At 38.0% G+C, this 26577-nt stretch overlaps 2 protein-coding genes across 10 annotated transcripts in view; one reads left to right on the top strand and one right to left on the bottom strand.

The window, feature by feature from the left end:
- Positions 1–26167, bottom strand: part of LOC134808622 (uncharacterized) — a 76899-nt gene extending 50732 nt beyond the window's left edge. The window contains exons 1-3 of one of the 6 annotated variants that reach the window (XR_010151964.1): positions 25671–26167; positions 23237–23346; positions 10302–10398 (exon numbers count right to left, since the gene is read on the bottom strand). Coding sequence is in view for 1 of the 6 variants with exons in the window: in XM_063795801.1 (XP_063651871.1) it covers positions 10302–10398; positions 25927–26167 (338 nt within the window). In the remaining 5 variants the exon portion in view is untranslated. Of the gene's footprint in view, positions 1–6084; positions 9383–10301; positions 10399–12748; positions 14480–21078; positions 24419–25670 lie in introns of those variants that run through there. The other 5 variants (XR_010151963.1, XR_010151969.1, XR_010151962.1 and 2 more) reach the window with 5 other exon arrangements.
- NUF2 (NUF2 component of NDC80 kinetochore complex) overlaps positions 25878–26577 on the top strand; it is a 34032-nt gene continuing 33332 nt past the window's right edge. The window contains exon 1 of one of the 4 annotated variants that reach the window (XM_001174497.4): positions 25878–26261. The gene's annotated coding sequence lies outside the window, so the exon portion shown is untranslated. The remainder of the gene's footprint in view (positions 26262–26577) is intronic. The other 3 variants (XM_016931351.3, XM_063795796.1, XM_001174484.6) reach the window with 3 other exon arrangements.

The raw sequence follows: 26577 nt of genomic DNA, 5'->3' as shown, positions 1-26577 counted from the left end.
TCTGTTTTCACAGAAATGGGCAGAGTACAAAGGAGTGAGAGGAAAAAAAAATTTATCCTGCTACAATATCTGATGACAAGTTCTTAGGTTGGCATCTTAGCCTTATGATGCTTTAAAAAGTCCAATCTGATATTTCTTATTAAAGTTCCAGTGAAGACAACTTAAAAAGAGCCTTTATGGTTAATCACTACTCTTGCTACACTTATGTAAATAATCAGGACATGATGACAGTAGACTTATTTTGTAAACTATTCTTACTGCAACTATCTTTGGCAGAAGTAGGGGTGGCTGTAGAGAGAAAAATTATGTTCCAATAGAAAACTACAGTACACCTGTTATTAGACTCTACTCCTGTTTATTGTCTTTGAGGTTTTGCTATCTACCTGTAAAGTTTAACTGACCCTGAATTCTTCTAATATTTGGCTAAGACATTGCAAACCTCTTAAAACTAACATTTCAAATTTTCTTCCACCTTTCTGACATGGAATCACTAAAAATAAAGACTGCCCCTTTACTAAAGCCCTGTGAGCTAAAACTGGACTACTTGATATAAACTGCAGATAAATCATAACAGCTCATGTATGGACAACCTTCATGCTTGTTGCTGTGGGCCACTCAGCCATCACTGGAGGTATTCAAACTACAAAAGATGCTTTAAGGCAAACATTTAGAAACCTTCTTGACTGCATTCCAAACTAAAAAACTAGGTTATAGTTTATTCTAACTATTAACCTTTTCCTTTTGTTTTCATTAAAAAGCCCTAGGTCATGGGATAATCTACCCACACAGTTTCTGGATTGTGAAACTTCTTGGGAAAGTTTTAAACAGGAATATGGCAGTGCTCAAGGTACACTACCCCAAAATATGACTGTAGAAGAACAGAATATGCCACCCTAAATCTTTGACATATTATTTTGAATGAGTTATTTTGAGAAACACCAGACACAGGATTGGCCCTAAAAAGTTACTTTTTTAGAGAGAGAAATTTACATCTGTAAAAGGAATCTTTATTTGCAAGAGTCTTTCTCCCTGCATCAGGAAGAAAAGGACACTAAATCACTAATGACTCTTAAACAAAATGGAAAAGGTATTGACTTAAATTTGCATAATCATCCTTATCTGTTGCAGATGGTGACTATCTGGGGCCGGTGTCAGATGGGTGGTTAAAATAATTTACCAAGACAGTTGGAGGTAAAGAAAGGCAGATTTATTAGAGAAGGTAGGAAAATGCATCCTAAGAAAGCCACGGGCAAATCAGCAAGAGAGGAGCTGACTACAAAGAGACAAAGACTTGTTAGTGATTTTATAGCATGGTGCTTGTGCTGTGTGCTGAAGAGGGCTTTGTGCAATACAGATAATGCGTCAAGGTTTCAGTGAGCTAACTTGCATTTTTTGATCAGTAAAGAGTCCGGTGATTGCTGGACACACGAAGATTGTGAGTTATTTGTGTAGGAGAGCTATGTTTTCTGGACCATGAAGAAAGGTAGACTTATACCTTATCTGCTTTTTCTTTTTGCTTTCCCTTGGTCCCACCAGCCTGACTCCCTTTCCCTAATTAGGATTCCCCATTACCTTTGTTTAAGATACTTTTCCTAGCCATCTCCTCTTAGCTGGGTCTTTCCCTACATCCTTCTTTCTTGTTTCAAAAAACAATGGCATTTATCCTAAAGTTTAAACTTTCTTAGAGATTTGCTCCACAGTTGTACTCATTTCTCTGTATCTTCTCCCATGTAACATGTAACATGAAGTATACATTTTAATAAACTTCTGCTTGTTAACCTGTCTTTTGTTACAAGGAATTTCAGTTAAGAACTACAGAATAGAGAGAAAATTAGTTTTTCTTCTCTACAAGAACAAGAAACAAAATGAAATATATTCCCAATAGTTTCACAAAACAATTAAATCATAACTAAATTTATAATAAACAAATTATTTTTGAAGACATTCGTAACAATAAAGGTAATGTATTGTTTTATCTTTTTAAATTTTTTGAGCTGGGAATTGTTGACTGCCAAGTCATTAGGGAATATCTCCAAGACTGCTTTTGTTTGAAAACTGTTGACTTGTTTCTCTGAAAGAAAAGTACAGCCACTATTGTTTACTATTGATAGGTTTGTAGGACTTTTCATTCTTTAATTTCCTTGTTTGATATAACAAATATTTATTTGAACACTAACAACACACAAGGCAAAATGCAAGGGATGGAGGGAAAACAGGACATATAAATATGAAATATGTATTTTATATATATATGTGCATATCACTTCATTTGGAGTGACAGAGAAGACATATGCATGTATACAAATAAAGATAACTAATCATATAAAACAACAAGTAAAATTCCAAATTACCCTTGTAATTGTGTAGGGGAGAGAAAATTTTCTATCCTCTGAAGGTTCAATAATTAATCTATGAAATAAACTGACAGTAGACAGTTTAGTAGGAGAAAAGCTATTTTAATTACACAGAGGAGTCCCACAAAGTAGAGGACTTGAAGAGGGGCCAGATGATAGAAGTTTTTATAGCATCCTGAGCTAAAGAAAGGAGTAGGGGTTGGTGGTTTATAGGGGGTGGTGTCTATACAAGTTGCAGGGGAGTAAGAGGAGGGAATGCATGGAGAACAAAGGTTGTCTTGTTATACAGATAACATCTCTCAGGTAATAAAAGTTGTCTCCAAGGATCTCATCAGAAGAAGAGGTAATGGATAGTTTGTGACAAAGTCTTTCTGGAGTGTGGTGTCTCCTGTGAGTTAATCTTCCTTCACTGATGAGATTCCCAGGGAGGATACCTATGACAATTGTGTTTCTTTTTGGAGGCTCTATCTTCAGCCACTTAAGGGAGTTCAGAGAGAGCCCTTTCTTGTATTTGCTGTTTCCCAAGTGCCCTCATGTTTGAAATAATTAGCATACCAAAATGCTACATTTTGAGGTTTACTGAGTCTCAACAACTGCTACTATGCAGGTTAAGTAGATAATTACCTTGAAGATGCTGGAAATAAAATAAAATCCATGCTTGCCTTTAGAAAACAATCAAATTTCTGTGATAGAAGCACATACATGAGAGGATGGCCATTTGTGTTTCTCACAGCCCTGCCTCTTAAATTCAAACACTGTTTCATGGGAATTGTTAAGCCAGTAGTATGTTGGGGGTAGGCACTGCAGAGATGAGAAAAGGAGCTGAATAGTATAGACATGTGAAACATGCAATTTAAGTATGCAGTGCAGTTTTACAACCTTATAAGAACAAATTATACTATTATACAGGAGGAGTAAATTTGAGCAACAGTTCAGTGTTTAAAATGTTAGTCTTCTGTCCTTTATTGGTGTATTTTATATATTGGGAGGAAAAGGCTGTAGAGAAGCCAGTTGAGGAATGACAATCTAAGTGCCTATCTTGTACTTGCTTGTCTTTTCCAAATTTGGAGGGCTTCAGCCATACCACAAAAGAGCAACAATGAAAAACTCAGGGAGTCCATTGAAGACAAATGGAGGTAGTCTTTGGCAAGGACTTTTGGTTTTGCCTTCGTTCTGCCACCATAAGCTAAGTATATTGTGAAGGTCCCTTAATGTCTGAATCTGAGCTGCCTCATTTGTGAAATGAAGATAATAATGTCAACACAGGGTTATTATCGTAATAAACAATTGAGAAACAAGTGAAAATGCTTTGAAAAGCTGGAAACACATTATATGTGAACGTGCTGCTGCTTTGTGTTGATGACAACTCGAAAACAAACACTGGGATATTTTCTCATGGAGGGAAACTATCTTTGGGTCATGGAGATAAAACATTCTGAGAAATAATAGTTTAAATTCTCTGTTTTCTAGTAGCCAGTACCACAGTTTCTGAGGAAAAAAATCATTTCGATCAAGTAGATATTATTCTTTCCTGACTGAAAGACAAGAATATACAGTTTTCTTTCACCAATGGTGCCCCCAGTGTTTTGTCACAATTTTTCTCTCCAATTATTCTGAGAATATTTTGGAAAGGTAGCAGAAATTAACCTTTCTAAAATGACTCGTGTGTTTTCTTTTAAAAAGGAGTACACATTACTACAGGGTATTAGGTCCTACGTTCAACTTTATAGCTTTCAATGCTTGCTTCATCTATCATTTACATTTATCATTAACTTTCATGTTTCCCAAGGTAAACAGTGAAATTATCTCTTTTCTAGAGAGGCAGAAAGATGAGCAGAAAAGAGGGGCTCACTCTGATATATCACTCCTGAAGTGTGAATGATGTTAGTGAATCCCATGATGGTCTAAGGCTTAGAGAAAAGATGAGATAGAGGGCAGTGGTCTTGTGATTCTCACCTCAGTCTCACTGGGACAGAAGAGTGTCCTCTTGCAGGTGGAGGTCACCAAAACAAATGAGAGCTAAGTTCTAAAGCAGCCTAATCTTCTCATTGTTCCCAGACATTGAGCCCAAGATGTTTCTGTTCTGAATATGATTGATCGTATTTCTATCCTCTGTGATTTAGCTTCCATCACTTTCTCCATCTTACTTTAAATTCAAAATATCTTTCAGTGCTCAAGTACTAACCAGGTTATCAAGTCCTAAACCAAATCATTTGATAAAAACGTGTGATATGCCTGACCATTTTGTTCTTCTTTCATGTTGCAGCCTTAATTTTCTAGCGGCTCTTTTAAGACTGAAGGTACTCCAATAGTTAACAAGTGATAGCTGTAATTGGCCTCAAGAGGATTCATGAGTCTCATGGGAGATTCTGCTTGGCAAAGGGGAAGGTCACCTTCATCTAATCTGAAATAAATTTGAGAGTCTCACAAACATGAATCCAGAATATTAATAAAAACAAAGAAAGAAGCACTGCCAAAAATGTTACCCAAGCAAATCTCTCAAGGGCTAGTCTTCTGGGACTGATAAAATCACGTACATTTGCGTAAAGCCTGTAGGAATCCTAGTGTGTCACAGCTGTGCACTTACCAAGTGTATTGACTCTGAATACAAAGTGAGAATAAATCTAAGATACAGCTCACGTTGTGTTGTGCATAGGAATAAGTTTGAAAGCAGGCTACAGGCTTGGTATGGGAAGACAAGGGAATGAGTAGTTCTTCAGCTGCAAATCTATTTTAGATACTCAGCAATGAGGTTGAGGAGAAAATATATGAATAAAGGCGGGTACTGGTGATAATTCATTTTTGAAAGAAAAATGCCAAAATAGGGAGGCATTATCTATAAACACATAATTTCAGCAATGGTGGTTATTTCAGCCTTTGACAGGGCACAGGACACTTTGGATAACTGTTCCTCTAGGTGCTATCTCAGAGAACAAATTTATCATCAATCATTGTGGCCTATTTTAATGGACAAAGACACAACCTGAGATAGAGGAAAAAATCAGAATTCTAGAGGAAAAAAATCAGAAACGGGCAATTATCCAGAATGAGTCTTTTTTTTTTTTTGAGACAGGGTCTCACTCAGTCACTGAGGCTGGAGTGCAGTGGCACCATCTTAGCTCACTGCAGCCCAGGCCTCTTGGGTTCAAGTGGTCATCCCACTTCAGCTTCCTGAGTATCTGGAACTACGGGTGTGTGCCACCACACCCAGTTAAGTTTTGTATTTTTTGCAGTGATAGGGTTTTACCATGTTGTCCAGGCTGGTCTCAAATTCCTGAGCTCAACCGATCCTCCCGCCTTGGCCTCCAAAAGTGCTGGGATTAAAGGCGTGAGACACCACACCAGGCCCAGAATGAGTCTTTATAAAGAAAAAAAATGAGCCTATTACTGCTCAATTCTCCCCTTCACTCTGGCTTTCACAGGCCATAAGCCCCCGTGCTTTGTTATTCCTTTAAGTACACAGGATCCGTGAGACTCCCTGGTTCACCTGCTGAGCTAAATTCTATACTATTTGGTCAGGGTGTAAATAATTAAATAGAAATTCTTGCTTTCACTTCATAATTATCAAAAGATACCCCAGCTTTTCCCAGGGTTCCTGGTTTAACCATGTGATATTTCAATTAGGAAGAAAATCTAACTTTCTCTAGTATTGAAGAAATCAATTTAAAGTGAGTATTTGGACCAAATTTTCCAAATATTGGCTCTTAATTTTTCCTGTTTTTTTTTTTCAGTTCAGATAGATATGCTGTTTTTTATTTTAAGAAAAAGATTTTTTTCATAAAAAGAAAAATATTTTGAAAAACATTTTTTTAAATCTCTTGGGAGCATCTTCACCTGCTACAATAAAATAAGATACTCTGAAGACTAGAGAAGAATAAGTAATAAGTAAACAATAACTCATGTGGCAATTAGTCTTTAGTGAGCTCCCAATATGTGCCAGGTATACAGTGGTACTTATAACTTCCAAGCATAATGAGAGCATTTGTAGTCTTTTGTATATGCAAGGAAACTGAGTTTCAGATAGGAAATAACTTAAGATCATACAGAAGGAGAATGTGGATTTGAACCCAGAATCTTTTCATACCTAAGCTTGTGATTTTCCCACTTACCTATATTTCCTTTTCACCTAATATGTTTCTTAAGCTATGTGTTAAAAACAACACTAATAGCCCAAGTTTTTCTTGGAAGTGATTTGTTTGGGATGATTCTTTACACTCTCCCTTGTCGCTACTGGTATGCATTGTCACCCTGGATCAGAAACCTTCAAGCATCAAATCAAATTCTTTTGCTTATTCAGATTTCTAGCCTTCTTCCCTCCTACCTCTGGCTCCCTTGGTATGGTCCTGCCTTCCCTTTCTAATATTTTCTGCTTTAATTTCCCTTTACCCAATCAAACCACAGTCAAACCAAATGACTAGCTGTCCTCTCTTCCTCTGTGCTTTCCCATCTCCATGCTTTTACTCAAGCCATTCACTCTACCAGAAATGACCTTACCCCTTCCTCACACCAAATTCAGAAGCCTTGATCCTGCCATCTTTCTCAGCCCAGCTTAAGTTCTTCTCTTGCTTTTGTGGCTGAAGTAATTTCTCCCTCCTGCAAACCTTTATAGCACTCTCTTAGTATATTTCTCATGAACTCATCACTTTTTACTTTGTAATATCATTATTAATATTTGACTCTCATTTGCCCCTCTAGACTGAGTGAAGGATCTATGACTGATTCACCATTTTGTCTTCCACAGAGCCTAGCTTCTATATTGAAGCTAACATAGATGTAAGAATGCTAGATTTTGAAAGAACACATAGTTAAATTTTAATTTCAAATGGAGAACAAATAATTTTTAAGTATATTTGGATATTTTTACATATTCAAATATTATATGAAACATACTTACATTAAAAAATCTTCATTCTTTATGTAAAATTCAAATTTAACTAAGTGTCCCATATTTTATCTAGCAATCCTCCCAACAAACCCTTATCAAGTAGTTTTTAAATAAGTGAATTGCATCTCAGTGGTTCAAATCTGCAACTACGGTGTCATTAGCACTGGCTGAAGTAACTTCAAATAGTAGTAAATTAAGATAGCTTTGAAAAGAATCATAGTGGTAATTTAGTCCAATCTTCTAGCTTGTGGATTATTTTTTTAAAAAGAGATCTCTCAGAGACTTGCTCCAAATCACACAACTAACACTCAATTACACACCTCTTTAAAATTGGAACTTAAAAATACAAAGTAGAATCATCAAAACATCAGAGAGCTATAAGGATGAAGAGAGCTTCTGTATACTTAAACTGTACTTCTGTATTTGCTCACTCACTCATTTGAGACTGGCATTAGCAGCTCTATCAGTCCTTGTTTTTCTGGTATACAATCAGGGGTTCCCAAACCCCCAGCTGCAGACAGGTACCGGTCTGTGGCCTGTTAGGAACCAGGCCACACAGCACGAAGTGAGTGGTGGTGAGTGAGCATTACCACCTGCCTGAGCTCCATCTCCCATGAGATCAGCCGCACATTTGATTCTCAAAGGAGTGCGAACCCTATTGCAAACTGCTCATGCGAGGGATCTAGGTTGCACACTACTTATGAGAATCTAATTAATGCCTGATGATCTGAGGTGGAACAGTTTCATCCCAAAACCAATCCCCCCACATATCCAACGCCCTTGACATCCAACTCCTGTTCCCCTAACCCATCCCATGGAAAAACTGTCTTCCAAAAATGAGTCCCTGGTGCCAAAAAGGTTGGAAACCCTCTGGTCTACATGTCTCTCTATACATTTGTACACATTGTTTCAAATTGTAAAGTCTTAAGAGTCAGTGACTGTCCTATCTGGTCAGGGATTAATCTTGCCTGGTTAATGAAATGTGATTATAAAAGGACCCCCAAGATATATTCATAGAACCAGGGAAGACATAAGTAAAATGATCTAGGTCAGAATTTTTATTTCCTGCACTTCTGGCAGCAATTTTCTTCCCTAAATCGCTGGTACTTCTCCTTAGGATACTCAGGGGCTCCTGCCTGTCAGGCTTCTTTCCTTGCAAGGCCTTCTCTCTCTGGCACTTCTTCCTTTCATCAGAACTTTCCTGTCCTGCTCTTATCTGCTCACCAGGTGGGAAAACAGCTCGAGAAACTAATCTGAGCAAAGATGTTAAAGGCTGACATGGATTTAATAGGTTTAATATGCATGTCCTCCAAGAAGCAGGTCAAATGTCATACTTTCTGTGAAGATTACTCATTTCCAAGGAGGCTAAGCGCTTCCTCCTGCGAGCTACCACCACACTTCTATCAACCTTCTGGTAAAGTACTTCTCTGGCTGAAGTTTAATTCGCTGTATATTAATATGCACATACAATGTCTCTCTTCATATTTATACTGCCAGCACCTACTATAGCATCTACTTCATAATAGGCAATCAATATATATTTGTTAAATAAGTGTTTTGTTAACTTGATTTAAACAGGTGATCCCTAGATGTTTAATAGTCAATACAATGATTCTTCAATGATTACCAGGGCCACACATTGGGAATAATCAGTAAAGAAGTTTTTAAGGTCTTGGTCTAACAAGTAGTCTTCAATTGTGTGCAGCATTTCAGTAATAGCATTATTATTGGTTCAAGAGTGTTTATAAGACAGAGCGTTATAAAACTTGAACTACTTGGTTTCTTCTACTTATTGTCTCCAACCATGCTATCTTAAACTTTTCTCTCTCATTTTCTTTAATGCCATCCTGGCCAGAACATGTAACTTTCTGGTTACTTATAATAATTAAAATAGAGATTTGTCTAGTTTAAAACAGAAGGGGAGAAGGTAAAGTATGGCACGCTTTTTCACTCCTTCCTTCCCTCTTTCTAGGTCTGTTTCTCTGAAGTTAGGGGCAGGAAGGAGGAACAGAAAAATCATAGGTCATCTTACAAAACCATCCATATACTGGATTGAGATGTAAGGATTTTCTGGAATGATCCTGGTCTGGAATTTTGGAATGGCTGTGTGCTGTCCTGGTGGCTTCTGTTGGTTTGGTGGTCTCTGTAAGGACAGAGTGCTCACTTTCAGAAGTGTCTAGTCATCCTAAAGCTACTAGCTCTCCATCCTTGCTGCAATCTTTTTTTCCATGTGGGGGTTCCCTCTCTTTGCCCTGTGGCTGTACGAGCTGCTCTAGAGATTCCGCACCCCACCCCAACCACTGTATCTTTTCACACAGAGCTTCAGAAACTATTGGTTCTCTTTCAAGTAGTCATTACTTTGGTGGCTTGCAGCCCTACACACTACACTAGTAAGCTTTCTGCCTGCAGAACATCTAAATGATTAATAAGTACTTTCCCCCATGTTTGCAAACACACTCCTCCCCCAAATTCCTTGACAAGCTCTCCTAAGGATTCTCTCTTCATGCTCCACTGTACTCCAATGGGAGCTCTACAGTGGGCCTGCAGGTTCTACAGATCAGAAAGGAACAAGAAGAAAGACTCTCCCTTTTGTTGGCATCTCTATCTACTATGATTCTCTTGTAGCACATTCCCCTCACTTGACTATCCTCTTAGCCAACTGTTCTTAAGTAGGGTCACTAGTCCTCAGCTGGTCAGCTTGGAGAACTGCTACAAAACTGTGCTCCAGGGTGCACCTTCTGCTGCTGGTATATAGCTACCTTCAGATCTGCTATGGAGTCTATAACACAGATTTTTAAAAGTTGGCTATACATCTGTTTCTTATTTTTTTTAATCTTTTTTATGACTATACATCTTAAACAGTTTCACCATTAGAAAACTATCATGTTATCTGAAAACTTGGGGCTTGGGCACATTTTAATCATTTCTACACTGCTATTCCATTATTCTCATTTCAATTTTATCTTGTATATTCACTACATGCACAGCTTTAGAACTCACAAACACTGTCAGTCCTGGGTAAATGAGGATAATCCTCTATGTGCTGTTGACTGAAACCTTACCTTCCTCTGTGAGAGACCCGAAGTGTCACCAATTCAGTTAACTTTCTCCTTTTTCCCTCTGAAGATATCCAGACAGTGCTTTTTAAGCGCTCTGTTTCTAAGAAAAATAAAATGAATCACATGTACTCAGCATGTTGCACTCAAAGAGCATTGGTAATATAAAAATAAGTAATTAGTACTCAGTTTTCAAAGGAGGTAAAAATCCAGGAATTGCATTTTGTTCTGAGGCAAGCTGGTATATTTGTCCTGGTTTGAGCCATCAGGCTATTTATATAGATCCTGCCCAGGAAGGCCTCTGGCTCATGATGCTGTGAGCCATGGTTTATGGGTTGAATTGTGTCCTCCAAAAGAGATATGTTGAAATCCCAATCCCGAATAATTCAGAATGTGACCTTATTTGTAAATAGGGTCTATTTGTAAAGGAAATCAAGTTAAACTGAGGTCATTAGGTTGGGTCTTACTCTAATATAATATGACCAATGTCCTTATTAAAAAAAGGAAATTTGGACACAAAAATACACACAAGAATGCCATGTGAAGATAAAGGATATTGGGGTGATAAATCTACAAGCCAAGGAATGCCAAAGATTGCCAACAAACCACCAGAAGCCAGGGAGAGGCATGAAACCGATTCATCCTCACAGCCCTCAGAAGGCATCAACCTTGCTGATATCTTGATGTAGTACTTCTAGGCTCCAGGACTGTGAGACAATGAATTTCTGTTGTTTAAGCTACCTAGTTGGTGATACTTGTTATGGCAGCCCTAGCAAACTGATGCATTATACCTTAATTCTAATCTCCTAATTTCTGAATTATATATATTCTGAATATATAAAAAGGGCTCCCCTCCCACTTGGGAACAACTCCTATAAGAGGTGAGGGCTGAAACAGAGGGAAGACCTACTGAGATTCTGATATGGGATAAGGTTCCTCAAAGCATGGTTTTCCTGCCCTTAGATCTCTAGCTGCTATCTCTCTCTACCACATCCCTCTTCTAAGTCAAAGAGATGACAATGTCAAGTAAAAATTGATTCTAGTAGATCCTCTATTTATTTTCTTCTCTGAAATGAAATAATTTTCTTCCACATAAATCTAGGGGTCTACATTGCCAAGTGGTAAAATAGTTGGAGAACTTAACAATGTCTTCTCAATTTTATGTGTGACATGAAATTGAGAATTTTTTTTTTTTTTAACAGAAAGGAAATATCAAATCATGTAGAAAAAGTCCCTCATTTTACTAAGCAGGAATCAATACCCAAAAGATTTCTAGTCCATTAATCCTTCCACTGGGTCCCATGCCGGTTAAGGATGGGAGACAGAGAAGCGTGCGGATTAGGAAAGTACTGTACTTCTGCAACTTAATGGCAAGTGAGATAACTTTGGCTTTAAGAGTAATTAAAAAAAGGAGCTTTAGTAACACATGATTGGTTCAGTGATGAGATCTGTGGCCAAAAGCAATGTCTAGTACATGAATCAGAAATTCTTGATACTACTCATCACCGAAGTACAACGGAATTTCAAAGGAAAGAAAAGAAGTAAATTAATATTTATTGACCACCTTCATTGTAACACTACTTTATATCCATTATCTCATTTAAACTTCACCACAGCAGCCTTACTAGTAACCATATTTTATAGAAGAATAAACTGAGACTTAAAGATGTTTAGAAACCTTATCCAGAAAACAATGAGCAGTAACTGGCAGAAATGAGATAGAAACTTACATCTGTATCAGCCTGCTAGGATAGCAGTTGTTCTTAACTCCATGAACAATCTGCATCCTAATCACTTGCAGAACTACTTTAAAGTGTGAGTTTAAAGTTCCTAAACCCAGAGATCCTGATTCAGTTGGTCTGTGGGTGGGGTCCAAAAATTTGAGTTTCAAACAAGTTCAGCATCACATTTAATTTTTACACAAGTCAGCAGTGTGCTACATTTAAAAAAGTTATTCTTTGAAAATGATTCTCAAGTGAATCTTAATCTTTTACATATTAGTTCAGATTAGTCACTATACCATAGAAACTGTGCCATTCTAAAATGAAATGAAAATAACCCCTCCCCATTTCAGTGTTTACCAGCATATTGTGTGACACAATAAGTAATAAGTTCCAACTATGAGATCATTTGAATAAGTACAAGGAAAAGTTAGACATTGACACAGGATGGACAATGTTGTACTTTGACAAATAGAAACATTTAAAAATTATCATCTATTATAATCATCTAGAAAAAGAGATAACTTGACACAAAAAATATAGGAAAGGCATAATATTAAACTGTTTTATAAGCCAAATAAATTTAGTTTTATAAAAAACTTACTTCACTGTCCTTATTTTTCTCATTTAAATTAACAAAACTTCATCAGGAACCAAAACAGGTCAATGGATTGAGCCATGCCAATAGTTCACTGTCATGAGAATAAAAAGTCCAAAGAAGACTCAGTCTTTGACTTTAAAGGTATTGCAATTTAATTGAGATAATCAAATTTACCTGCATGAAATGACTCAAAACCAATATAAAATAGTATATAATTATGTACAGGCATACCTCAGAGATATTGCAGGTTCAGTTCCACACCACTGCAATAAAGTGAGTTTCACAATAAAGGGAATGACACAAATTTTTTGGTTTCTCAGTGCATATAAAGAGTTATGTTTACACTATAGTCTGTTAAATGTGCAATAATATTATGTCTAAAAATACACAAATCCTAAGTTAAAAATACTTTATTGCTAAAAAATGCTAATGCTCATATGAGTCTTTAGTGAGTCATCATCTTTTTGCTTATAGAGGGTCTTGCCTTGGTATTGATGACTACTGACTGATCAGGGTGGTGACTGATAGGCCGGGTACAGTGGCTCATGCCTGTAATCCCAGCACTTTGGGAGGCTGAGGCAGGAGGATCACTTGAGCTGGGGAGATAGAGGTTACAGTGAGCTATGGTAGTGCCACTGCACTCCCACTTGGGTGACAGAAAAAAAAGCGGGGGTGGTGGTTGCTGAAGGTTTAGGTGGCTGCAGCAATTTCTTAAAATAAGACAACAAATGAAGTTGGCCACATCAGTTGACTTTTCCTTTCATGAAAGATTTCTCTGTAGAATGTGATGGTGTTTGATAGCATTGTACCCAGAGAACTTCTTACAAAATTGGAGTCAGTACTCTCAAACCCTGCCATTGCTTTATCAACAAAGTTTTGTAATATTCTAAATCCTTTGCTGTCATTTCAACAATGTTTAGAGAATCTTTACCAGCAATAGATTCCATCTAAGGAAACCTTTTTTTTCTTATCCAAAAGAAACAACTCCTCATCCATTCAAGTTTTATTATAATATTGCAGCAATTTAGTCACATCTTCAGGTGCCACTTCTAATTCTAATTCTCTTGCTATTTCCATCACATCTTCAGGTGCTTCCTCCACTAAAGTCATGAAGTCATTCATAAGGCCTAGAATTAACTTCTTCCAAATTCCTATTATAATAAATTGACATTTTGACCTCCTCCCATGAATCACAAATGATCTTAATGGCATCTAGAATGGTGAATCCTTTCCAGAAGGTTTTCAGTTTACTTTGTCATATCTATAAGAGGAATCACTGAAGCAGGTCTAGCCTTATGAAATATATTTCTCAAATAATAAGACTTGAAGTTTGAAATTATTCCTTGATCCATGGGCTGCAGAACAGATGTTGTATTAGCAGGCAAGAAGCAATATTAATCTCCTTGTAAATGTCAATCAGGGCTCTTGGGTGACTAGGAACATTATTAATGAGCAGTAATATGAAATAAATCTCTTTTTTCCAGTCTCGACAGAGTCTCAATAGGGAGCTTAAAATATTCAGTAAACCATGCTTTAAATAGATGTGCTGTCACCCAGGATTTGTTGTTCCATTGACAGAGTAGAGGCCAAGTAGATTCAGCATAATTCTTAAGGGCTGTAGAATTTTCAGAATGGTCAGTGAGCATTGGCTTCAACTTAAAGTCACCAGTTGCATTATCCCCTAACAAGAGTCATTCTGTCCTTTGAAGCTTTGCAGCCAGGCATTGACTTCTCTTCTCTAGCTATGAAAGTCCTTAGACGGGCCGGGTGCGGTGGCTCACGCCTGTAATCCCAGCACTTTGGGAGGCCGAAGCGGGCAGATCACAAGGTCAGGAGATCAAGACCACGGTGAAACCCCATCTCTACTAAAAAATACAAAAAATTAGCCGGGCGCAGTGGTGGGTGCCTGTAGTCCCAGCTATTTGGGAGGCTGAGGCAGGAGAATGGCATGAACCCGGGAGGTGGAGCTTGCAGTGAGCAGAGATTGCGCGACTGCACTCCAGCCTGGGCGACAGAGCAAGACTCCGTCTCAAAAAAAAAAAAAAAAAAAAAAAAAAGGCCTTAGATGACATCTTCTTTCAAAAGAAGGTGTTTTGTCTACATTGAAAATCTGTTGTTTAGCGTAGTCACTTTCATATCTTAGCAAGATTTTCTGCATAACCTGTTGCAGCTTCTGCCTTAGCACTTGCTGCTTCACTCTACACTTTGTATTAGTCCATTTTCATACTCCTATAAAGAACTGCCTGAGACTGGGTAATTTATAAAGAAAGAGGTTTAATTGACTTACAGTTCAGCTTGGCTGAGGAGGCCTCAGGAAACTTACAATCATGGCGGAAGGCAAAGGGGAAGCAAGGCACCTTCTTCACAAGGCAGCAGGAAAGAGAAATGCCGAGCAAAGGGGGAAGAGCCCCTTATAAAACCGTCAGATCTCATGACAACTCAATATCACAAGAACAGAAGGGGGGAAATCACCCCATAATCCAATTACCTTCACCTGATCTCTCCCTTGATACGTGGAGATTATGAGGATTATAATTCAAGATGAGATTTGTGTGGAGACACAAAGCCTAACCATAACACACTTGTATGTTATAAAGATGGCTTCTTTCCTTAAGCCTCATAAACCAACCTCTGCTAGCTTCAAACTTTTCTTCTTCCTCCTGTCTGTCAGCCTTCATATAATTAAAGAGCGTGAGTGCCTTGCTCTGGATTAGGCTTTGGTTTAAGAAAATGTTGTGGCTGATTTGATCTATCCAGGCCACTCAAACTTTCTCCATATCAGCAATATGGCTGTTCTGCTTTCTTATCATTTGTGTGTTCACTGGACAAGCACTTTTAATCTCCCCCAAGAACTTTTCCTTTGCATTCACAAATTGGCTGTCTGGCACAAGAGGCCTAGCTTTTGGCCTATCTTAGCTTTTGATATGCTTTTCTCACTAAGTTTAATCATTTCTAGTTTTTATTTTAAGTGAGACATTTGACTCTTTCTTTCACTTGAAGGCTTGGAGAACATTATATGGTTATTAACTGGCCTAATTCAAATATTGCTGTGTCTCAGGAAATAGGGAGGCCCAAGGAGAGGGAGAGAGATGGGAAAATGGCTGGTCAATGAAGCAGTTAGAACACACTCAATATTTACTTATTAAGTTTGTTCTCTTATATGGGTGTGGTTCTTGGTGCCCCAAAACAATTATAATAGTAACATCAAAGATTACTGATTGCAGATCACCATAATAGATATATAATTAAAAAGTTTTAAATATTGAGAGAATTACCAAAATGTGACAAAGACACAAATTGAGCACATGCCACTGTTAACAATGGCACTGACAGACTTGCTCAATGTGGGGTTGCCACATACCTTTAATTTGTCAAAAATGCAGTATCTGCAAATCATAATAAAGTGAAGTGCAATAAAACAAGATATGTGAAGTGCAATAAAACAAGATATGCTTATATATAATTGATATGGTTTGGCTTTGTGTCTCCACTCAAATCTCATCTTGAACTGTAATCCCTGGGTGTTGAGGGAGGGACCTGGTGGGAGGTGGCTGGATCATGGGGGTGGTTTCCCCCATGCTGTTCTCATGATAGTGAGTGAGTTCTCATGAGATCTGATGGTTTTATAAGGGGCTCTTCCCCCTTGGCTTCCTTCACTTGCTCTCTCACCTGCTGCCATGTAAGACATGCCTGCTTCCTCTTCCACCATGATTGTAAGTTTCCAGAGGCCTCCCCAGCCATGCTGAACTGCGAGTCAACTAAACCGCTTTTCTTTATAAATTACTCAGTCTTGGGCAGTTGTTTATAGCACTGTGAGAACAGACTAATACAATAATTATGTGGGACAGATAGTAGTTATATGCAATGGGAGACTAAATAAAAGAAAGATCTGTATGAAGTGAAGTGGAAACTAAAGGATTGGTGAAAGAAGTGGTAGCTGAACTAAATTTGGCTAGGTTGAAAAGAGGGCAAAGGGAATCCTAAATGGAAAAGGAGCAAGGCGCACAGGGTAGAAGTAAGCTACTGAAAACGACAGTGATATGAACCAGGATTGTTTAAGGAAACTAGCCTGATTAAAGCAGAGAATACATTTTAAACAGTACTGGATGATTAGGTTACATAAAAAAGGTAGGTTGTGATGATGTGAAAAATGGATTAGTAGACAGGAATCTGGACTCCAGCAGATATAAGAGCATTATAGTTTCGCACACAGGGAAGAATCCAAAGTGAAAACATGATTTTGTACTGGTAAGTAATCTGTCCTAACTTTTGGTTGTGAAAACACAGGGTCTGACAAGTGCATGTATTCAATGAATTCTGGCTGATGGCATGATGGCTATTGTATTTGTAATCCACACAAAATCTCTGAAATACCTGCCAAGTCTGATTTATCTTGAGATTAGAATCTTAGTTTAAACTTCTACTTTCTACTTAGCTAACCACCTGCATGGTTTACCATTCTACTTTCTTTCAACCTAAAATAAAAATATAACAGGATGAAATAAAATGTACTAATTCCCCATATAACGTTACACCTGAGCTGTGGTAAGGGGATAAACAGTGACTTCAGATAAATAGTTCAATATCAATTGGGGTAGAAATGTCTCTTAACACAATATAGTCTGGTTTATTCTAAAGAAATAATGTCAAAATTATGTTACTATAAATTCCTCATGCAGAAAAATAGTTATTTTCTTTAAAAAATTAATCCTCAGGGTAGAATATGTGGTTAAATGTGTTTTGTTTTAGTTAATACTAACTCTAGGAGAAAATCTTCAGAAAAGCCCTAGCCAATGAACAGAACTAGAGGCAACTAGCAATCAACAAATCACTAAGCTGTGAAATATTTAACACAAAGGAAGAAAACTGAGAGAGAACTTTATTCTCTCTTTGGAGTGATAGGAGATTCTAGGAAAGAAAGGGATGGGAGAGACCCTAGAGGCTTCCAGAGGAATAAAATAGAGTCAGGAATGAGACAATACATATGTAGGACATCTCTGAAGGCCTAGAAGGTCTGTGTGAGACTGCCAACCCACCCAAAGGCTTATGGAGGGAGAGAGACACATAATCCCTTGAACAACAAAGCATAGCAAAAAAATTCAAAGTATCCAACCAACTAAATCCTTCCCCACAGAACTGAGGAACCCTTCATAGGTCTATATATTTTGTGTTGTACTGTAGGGAAGTGGTAGAATAGTAGGTATCTAAGGATACAATCCTTTCTAGAAGGATTCAGGGATAAAATCTGTAGAACATAAAAAGGGTCTGCTGCACAGGTTACAAAAATTAACACTGCCTCCACCAGTGTAAGGGTTTGAGATTAGGAAGCACAGTAGAGGAGCTAGGGACAGAGCTTCTAACATTAATTACTTGGGTTCAACTTTTGTCTTCCTGGTTTCCTAGATATGTGACCTTGAGCTAGTTGTTCCAGTTTTCTTAAAGTAAATAAGATGTATGTGTGTCTGTGTGTGTGTGTGTTTATAAATGGAATAGGAAGAGAAACTACTTCATGCAGTTGTTGTGATAATTAAATGAGGTAATACATGGAGAAGACCTGGCATCTGGTACATCTTCTGCAAATATGCACTATCATTATTATAAAATATTGTATAAAGGTGTATAAATGGAAATTATCTTAATGGATTGTCCTAGGAACAATATTCAGGTACTAATTTTGAATATATATGGTCAAACTGTGTTTACCAGGTTGAATTTGCTTAATAAAGAGTAAAGAAAAACTGGCAGTTGACTTTTCCAAAGACTAAAGATGAAATGAGATAATATTACTTGGTACTTACATAGAAATGCATAGACTTAGACCCCTTTTTGAGAAAACAGGATTAGAAAAAAATATAGAGAACTTAGAAGTGATTTTCTCCTAAGGGTCCATATTAGAAAATGTACTCTAGACAATATAAATCACTATCATAAAGAATTCATGAGAATAACATGGCACCAGAACTGTGACAAAACACCAATGAAACAAAACAACAACAACAACAACAACAAAAAACCTACTTATCCCCAAATTTTTCTGATTTATGATAGTTATTATGAGTTTCATTTTTTAAAAATTCCCCTTCTGCTATGGCATGAATATTTATGTCTCCCCAAAATTCATATTTTGAAATTCCAACTCCCAAGGTGATATTAGGAGGTGGGGCCTCTGAGAAATGATTAATTCATGACAGGGGAGCCTTCATGAATGGGACTAGTGCCCTTAAAAAAGAGGTCCAACAAAGCTCATTCATGCCTTCCATTATGCGAGGGCACAGCTAGAAGATGCCATGTATGAACCAGAAAGCAAGCCCTCACCAGACATCAAAGCTGCCAGAGCCTTGATCTTTCCAGCCTCCAGAACTGTGAGAAATACATTTCTGTTGCTTATAAGGTACCCAGTTTGTGGTAGCTTGTTACAGCAGACTGAACGAACTAAGACACCCTTCTAAAATGTGTTATAACTGACTAATTAAAAATTAGAGTACAATCACTGCTCGGGTGACAGATGTACTAATATCTCAGAAATCACTAATAAAGTATTCAATCATGTAACCAAAAACGACCTGTGCCCCAAAAACTATTCAAATAAAATTAGACTACATTAAGATCAGTATTTTTCCTGAGAATCTCATTAACTCATTTGAAATAACTGAAAAATAGCACTGGATATTGTAATACTAATATTGAAAATATACAGAATATAAAAATTGAAGTTAGGCCGGGTATGTTGGCTCATTCCTGTAATTCCAGCACTTTGGGAGGCCAAGACAGTAGGACTGCCTGAGGCCAGGAGTTCGAGATCAGCCTGGCCAACATAGTGAGACCCCGTCTCTACAAAAGAAAATTGAATTTTAAAAAGTCACATTGACCAAAAAATTTTAAGAATATCTAATTTGTTTCAGCTGATAATTCCTAAGGTTCTCTATACTAACTATATTAAAATAATAGAGCTTGCTGTGAAAGTTGGGGAAATAATACTAGAGAGGTTAGAGTTTAATATAGCAACTTTTTGCTTCCTTGGATCTTTAGAGCTCATCACAAATTAGCAAAGAGTAGGTACTTTATAGTTCCAAACTAAGAATTCCATGCGAGTCCTTAACAAAGATACTGTATTGCAAATGTACAGCTCAGTTCTGAAATCCACTAATAAAGATGAACACAGCTGAGAAGTCAAGTGGATTAACAGGCTTGTAATGATGAAAGGGTAATAAAAAGCAGATAGCTATTTTGAATTCAATGCTATTTTTCTTCTTAACCCTGGGCTCTAAACATGTATTCTAATGCCAATAAATTTAGAATCTAATTTTTTTCATCCAGAACATTGTGTTCAATGTTTATCACTCTAATTTACTTTTATGAATGAAAATGAAATAAAACTTTCAAAATATGTAAGGTTAACACTAATGCAACAGCGCCACCCAGTGAATATACTGTATATTCAAAAGTGTTACTAGAATTTACCATTTTCTTTAAATACTAGCGTACTTTCAAAATATCTATGGCCTCAACCATTTATATAAAATTATACACTACAATACTAACTCAAAAATATATAAAAGCATTATGCATTTTTACTTACCCATTTATAACTACAGTTAAGATGTGCTTTCTGATATTTGTGATTAAAGGGTTTTGCATATTAAATGCTACCTATGTCAGCAAGCTAGAAATGTTGGCTGATAGGAGAGACGTATCATTATTTCCTCTCATATGAAACATTAGGCAGGTATAAAACAATGACACTTGTTTGCTTTTGCAGATTTTGTATATATCACATAATACAGTACATAGTTTCAAAGATTTTGTCTCATGCCCTTAATATAAAATGTGTGTTCATAATTTCACTTCATCTTGCTATTACTATTCATAATTCATATAAGTGAATTGAATGATGGCATCAATAATACAACCATCGAATTTGTAAACCAATCAATAACGTAATGTGGTGCTTGAGCACAGGAGTTTGAGGCTGCAGTAAGCTATGATGACACCAGCCTGGGCAACACAGTGAGACCCTATCTCAAAAAAAAAAAAGCTAATATGATATAATATCAGATAGCATTTTAATATTCCACTCTATAGTGACTAGAACATAGTTGGAATATTGCTTTTGGTATTAAGTCCACAAAAATCTAATAGAACACTTTTTATGTCATCTTTTTATTTCTCAGGAAATAGAAATACATTGGAGGAAAAGGCAAAAAGAACTAAAATATATTCAACAAAAAGAAAATTTCTTTTTCACTCTGACCTGCTAGTTTCCCTCCTCAGAGGCTACTACTATTACTTTGTTAGACGCATCATGTCTCAAAAGGAGTTCAGTTCAACAACAAATACTAATTGAGCGTGCAGTTTGTACCAGGCATGGTGTTAGGTGTTAGAACATCAAAGGTCATTAAGAACCAGCCCTGTGTAATAGTGGAGACAGGCACAAAACAGATCATTTCAATATAATATAAACTTTTTTTTTGTAAGTATGCAAAGAATCCATCTCAGACCTCTCTTTTTGAGTTTCAGAATCATTCATCCAATTGCCATGTATCTGGACATTGTCATGTGTATGTTTCACAGGCATGTTGAGCTTGACATGTTTAAAGCTGAATCACCAGTTACCTCCCAAGTGAGTCTGCCTCTCTGTTACCTAAATCAGAGACTGGCATCCCATTTATCTGGGTACTCAGGCCAGAAAATTTCACTCGTACTTATCAAGCATCTCCAGCGTATAAAGATTTGTGCTAAGCTGTGGATACATGAGAGCAAATAGGGTAGTCCCTGTCTTCACTAAAGCTTGTTTAAGAAACTCTATCCTTGATTTCTCCCACTTCTGCCCTCACAATTCAGTCACCAAGTTTTGCCACTTCTACTTCCTAAAATTCTTCTGAGATCTATTTCTATCCACACTGGCAATGCCCCAGTATAAACTGCCATCTTTCTTTCCCTGGATTACTACAATTATCTCCTAACTGGTTTCCTTCTTTCTGGTATTGCTGCCCTTTGAGTTCTTTTTCTCAGAGTAGTGATTCATCATCTAAATACTAACCTAATCATGTTGAAACCATTCAAAGTTACTATTAGCCTTAAGAAGGAGTCCAAACTTTGTGACATCATCACTAATGTTCTTCATGATCTGGTCCCTGTTTACCTCTCCACCCCTGTCTAGAATCTCTCAGTTCCTAGACTGTGTTCTTCTTCATAAACACTGTTAGCCTCTATCTAGAATACTTGTTATTTACCCTTTCAATTCCTAGCTATTATCAAGCATGGAGCCAATAAGACTGAACTGCCTTTTTTTTTTTCTTTTTTCCCTATGAGAATGTAAACTCTGTCAGGAAATTATTAGATTGGTTATTGCCATATTTGCTTGTTCATTATTATATTTCTAGTATCTAGCTCAGTGTCTGGCACAAAATAAGGGTTCAATGAATATTTTCTGAATGAACCCACAAATGTCAAGAAAGCAGAGAGAAAAGTCAACTAACTCAGACTATGGAACAAGGAAAGGCTTCTTGCAAGAGCCCTAAAAAATTAGTAAGGATAAGGAAGAGTCAGCCAAAGAAAATAAAGACAGTCCAGACAAAGTCAACAAGAATGCAAAAGGTCTCAGGTGTAAAGCAGCCTCATGAATGCGAAGTGGGTAGGATGGGAGATGGTACTGGAAAGGGAAACAAGACTGGGAAGGAAAACAGTGGCAAGATAATGAAGACCCTAGCACACCAGGCCATGGAGTTGGACTATCTTGAAGGTGACTGCAGAGGAAGATTAGAAAATTAAAGAGGCAAGTGAAATAGATTTACATTTGAGACTGGTCATTCTGGCTGCTACTTACAAGATGGATTTGGCGGTGTAGGTGGGGGTGGTAGTAGTTACGGCTGAAAGCAGTGAGATGAGATAGAATTGGGAGTACAAATGAAAGCAAAGGACAAATTAGAGTTTGAAGGGCTCGTGAGCCTCCCGAAAGTCGGAACTTCAAGGAACAGGTCAGGAATAGCAGTAGTTTTAGAATCCATGAGCAAATAGGTTAAAACAATGAGTGGACAGTGCTCACAGGGAAGATACAGACAGAAAACAACTCAAGGCTGGAACTTTGGGAAATACTATTTAATGGGTAGGCAGAGAAAAAAAGACCCCCAAGAAGCATGAGACAGGTAGAAAAAGATGGGAGAAATGCAAAACGAGTTTCAAGGAGGGTTTGATCAATGATACCAAATGCAGAAGAGAGGTCTAGAACAAGAAACAGTGGTCATACATTGGTGGAGGAAGCACATTTCATTTTCTGAGACAGACAAATAAGACAGGTGGATATATGTGGCACTGACAGAAGTGGAGAGGGAGGAAGTTATATATTGTATGATGGCTTTAATTTTCTCAATTAACTGGGAAAAAAGTACTGGGATTGTGTGTGGCCCCTGTGGAATCTCTATTCATAAGAATGGGTGCCTGATGGGAAGTAGAGTGTAGGATCCAGTCTTAGTATTTCACCTATTCCTACCACATTAGACCAAGTGAATCAACTTTTTGTCCCTATTGATCTGTTAAAGTAGAAATAACAATTTGGAAACCCTGTCACTTAAAAAAAGACATTTGTTTAAAGCACTAGATATCACAGCATCACCACTTGCATTAAAGTCCTAGCTGCAGGCTGCTATGGTCTCTTTGGAACACCCCCATCTTGTCACTCAAAGGTCCACTCAGTCCTGATAGGTCTGTCATCCAGAATTTAAAGTGCAGTCTAGAAAAGGAACATGAAATTAAAATTAGAAAGGCAATAGACACAACAAATTGCAGATGCATACGAATGTGTTATGTGCTTGAAACACACCTTTAAGACCACTCTGGTCACTTTCTATTAAAGAGAGGAATTTAGGTTGGGAAGAGGAATGAAGAAAGGGTAAAGTTTGTGAGAAATCACTGAAAGTTACAGGACAGGGAAATTACTGATGATAAATTAAAGGATTGTCAGGAATCAGGGAAAGAGCTGAAGATGGAGACTGACAATCTGTCATATGTCACTTTGTGTCATTTTCTCCAGTGTTTCCAGCTAAGGATTTACAGACAAGATTCAGGGATAAGATTTTGACAGGCACCTGGGTCAGAGGCATCAGACACAGGAAGTTTGGATGCTGATAAACCATGCAGTCTAGGCTGTGAAGGGAGGTATTAGCAGGAGTGCTGTCAGGGAAAATGAAATAGTAGGGCAAATGTAGCACAGGTGAGGGTATAAAATTATGATGCTACAATCAGAAAGAATACTAAAGTTTTCTGCCATAGTCTGTGTTTTTATGGGTGATAACAAAACTCTTAGACTAATGTCTAGGGTGAGAATTCTGATGTTCCACCTTCTACCTTACACTGACCAGTATCAGGCAACTAAAAGTTTTAAAAAGTCAGATTTAACCTTCTAATTAAGGTAATTTGAATAAACACTCATTTTTTAAATAAATAATTTACTTCTAATATAACTCAATTTATCACATCAATAGTAATATTAACCCCCAAATAAACAATATTTATTGTTGATACAACAAAATGGTTGTCTTGCTCTTTTCTTCCTTTGCCTCATTTTTCTCCATGGTCCATTCTAATCTTGGCTTTCACATAAATCGCTTGGTTTTTTTTTCTAGATTCTCAACAACAATTTAGACATTTGTTGAGCACTTGCCACTTGCAAGGTATTTTCCTAGGGACCATGTATAAATAATAATAGTCAAAATAACAGCTAATACTTTTCAAGTACTCACAATTTTGCCAGGCACTTAATTAAGCACTCTACAGGAACTAATTCACTTAATCTTCATGATACCCTATAAAGCAGAGAGAACTGTCACCCTATTTTAAAGATGCAGAAACGAGCTCAGTTAGGTTAAATAGCTCGCCTAAGTCCACCTAGGTAGTAAATGGTGTGATCAGGGATTTCAATCCAATTCCCTTTGACCGTAGAGATGTGCTCTCAGTCACTACGCTATGGTTCCCTTCCCTGCCTCTAAGGACATATAATTTGGTGGAAATTATGCACGTATCAGTAATCAATTTGATTTGGCAAGTGTCAATGAAACAGGTCTCTTTTTTCTGCTTTCCTCACTGACTCTAAAATTTTTTAAAATCTATTTTCTTAATCTCCTTTTGGGTCTTACTAGATTCCGACTTTGAGACTTACATCAGTAAATAGACATTGAAAGGAAAGACAAAAGCCCTGAACTAATGATATGAAATGTATTTTTATTTAGAATTGGTATAGACTTCACTATCAATAGGTTTAGTTCTTCAGGACAGGACAAAGCAAAGGAATTTGTGTCTACATTCAATACAACCTTTCTAGCACTTTTTTCACATAATTCAGTTCAGGTTCCCCATCCAACACACGACTGTCACCAGATGATGCTCTACTCTGTGACCAGATACAAGTCCTATTACGTCTTCTCGTGTCCCAAACCTCAATAAAACTTAATGGCTTTCTCCCCTGACAACTAGGCCTGCCATGGCTTCCTAACTTGTGTTAAATGCAGTGTTTCCACTCTTGCCAAAACAAACAAACAAAATACCATGTAAAAAAATACAGATTTCAGGGCCCCTTATCTGAAGAATGCAACTCACTCAGGAATGTGCAAATTTGGGGAACAGTTCAGAGGTGAAAAGCACTGATCGAAGAGGGAGAAGCTAAAATCAGGAGACCTGGTTTCTACTTTACAGTCCCACTTACTGTATAACTTCTAACAAATCACTTCCCTCTGAGTCCAGTTTTCATATCTGTAAAAGCGAGAGGATTTGACCAGATGAACTGTTATGTTCCTTCCACCTCTTGAAGTCGTGCTTATGAGCACAGAGTCAGAGGATGTGTGTTCATCTCCAAGCTATGCTACTTGTGAACTACTGTGCGCAGAGAACTGCATTCTCTGATTCAGAGCCCTCACCTGAGGGGATGATAGTATCTCTCCACTCTCCCTTTTCTTCCCTTTAATGAAGTCTAAATGAGATGATGCTTATAAGCATCTAACAAAACCCGGCACATAATCAATGTTCAACAAGTTATTATTACTCTGGAATTCTATAAATTACCTCTGTACTTCCTCCCTTGTCACCCTGAACTTAGTGAAGTTTCCTTCACTTGGTTTTGCTCTTCAACTCGGACCCCGAAAACGTTCTAAACGCTGGCGGAAGTCACGCTGAGCTGGGCTAGACGCTCAACCCCGGTCTCTTCCCCGAAACCGCGGTGCTCCCACTTCCTGCAGTCCGAGGTTCCGACTCGACGCCAGCTCCGCGAGCAATGGTTCCGCCCTGCGCCCTGCCCCTTCCATGACAACTCCAGTCTCACCTGCCTGGCGTCTCTTGAGCCCAACCGGCATCCGTCGGGGTTGGACGTGGGCTTGGCGGAATGGGGCGGGACTTCCAGTAGGAGGCGGCAAGTTTGAAAAGTGACGACGGTTGACGTTTGCTGATTTTTGACTTTGCTTGTAGCTGCTCGCCGAACTCGCCGTCTTCCTGTCAGCGGCCGGCACTGTAGGTGAGCGCGACAGGACGGAGGAAGGAAGCCTGCAGACAGACGCCTTCTCCATCCCAAGGCGCGGGCAGGTGCCGGGACGCTGGGCCTGGCGGTGTTTTCGTCGTGCTCAGCGGTGGGAGGAGGCGGAAGAAACCAGAGCCTGGGAGGTGAGGGGCGGGCCCATCGTTATTTTTTATTTGATTTTAGTCCCAGAAACAACCAGAGCTCAGTTCCTACTAAACTAACGGGTGTTTTCTGGTGCAGCATAGACCGAAGAAGACGAGCTTGAGCTGAAATTGTTCAATTTAGGCATACATTTATGTGTGATTTTTGGAAAGGCGGTGGTAATGTGGTTTATTTGGCTGCAGATGCTTGTCAGCTTTTTACACATCTCCGTTGCCAAACGTTTCTTAACCAAATCCAAAACCATGAATGAAAAGGCAAAAATATCACACCTAATCCAAAATTCAAAGGAAAAGAGCA

The sequence above is a fragment of the Pan troglodytes genome, chromosome 1 (genome assembly GCF_028858775.2).
Source record: "Pan troglodytes isolate AG18354 chromosome 1, NHGRI_mPanTro3-v2.0_pri, whole genome shotgun sequence".
In the NCBI taxonomy this organism is placed as follows: domain Eukaryota; kingdom Metazoa; phylum Chordata; class Mammalia; order Primates; family Hominidae; genus Pan; species Pan troglodytes.
Note: the sequence above shows the minus strand (reverse complement) of the source record. Positions and strands in the feature narration are given on the sequence as shown.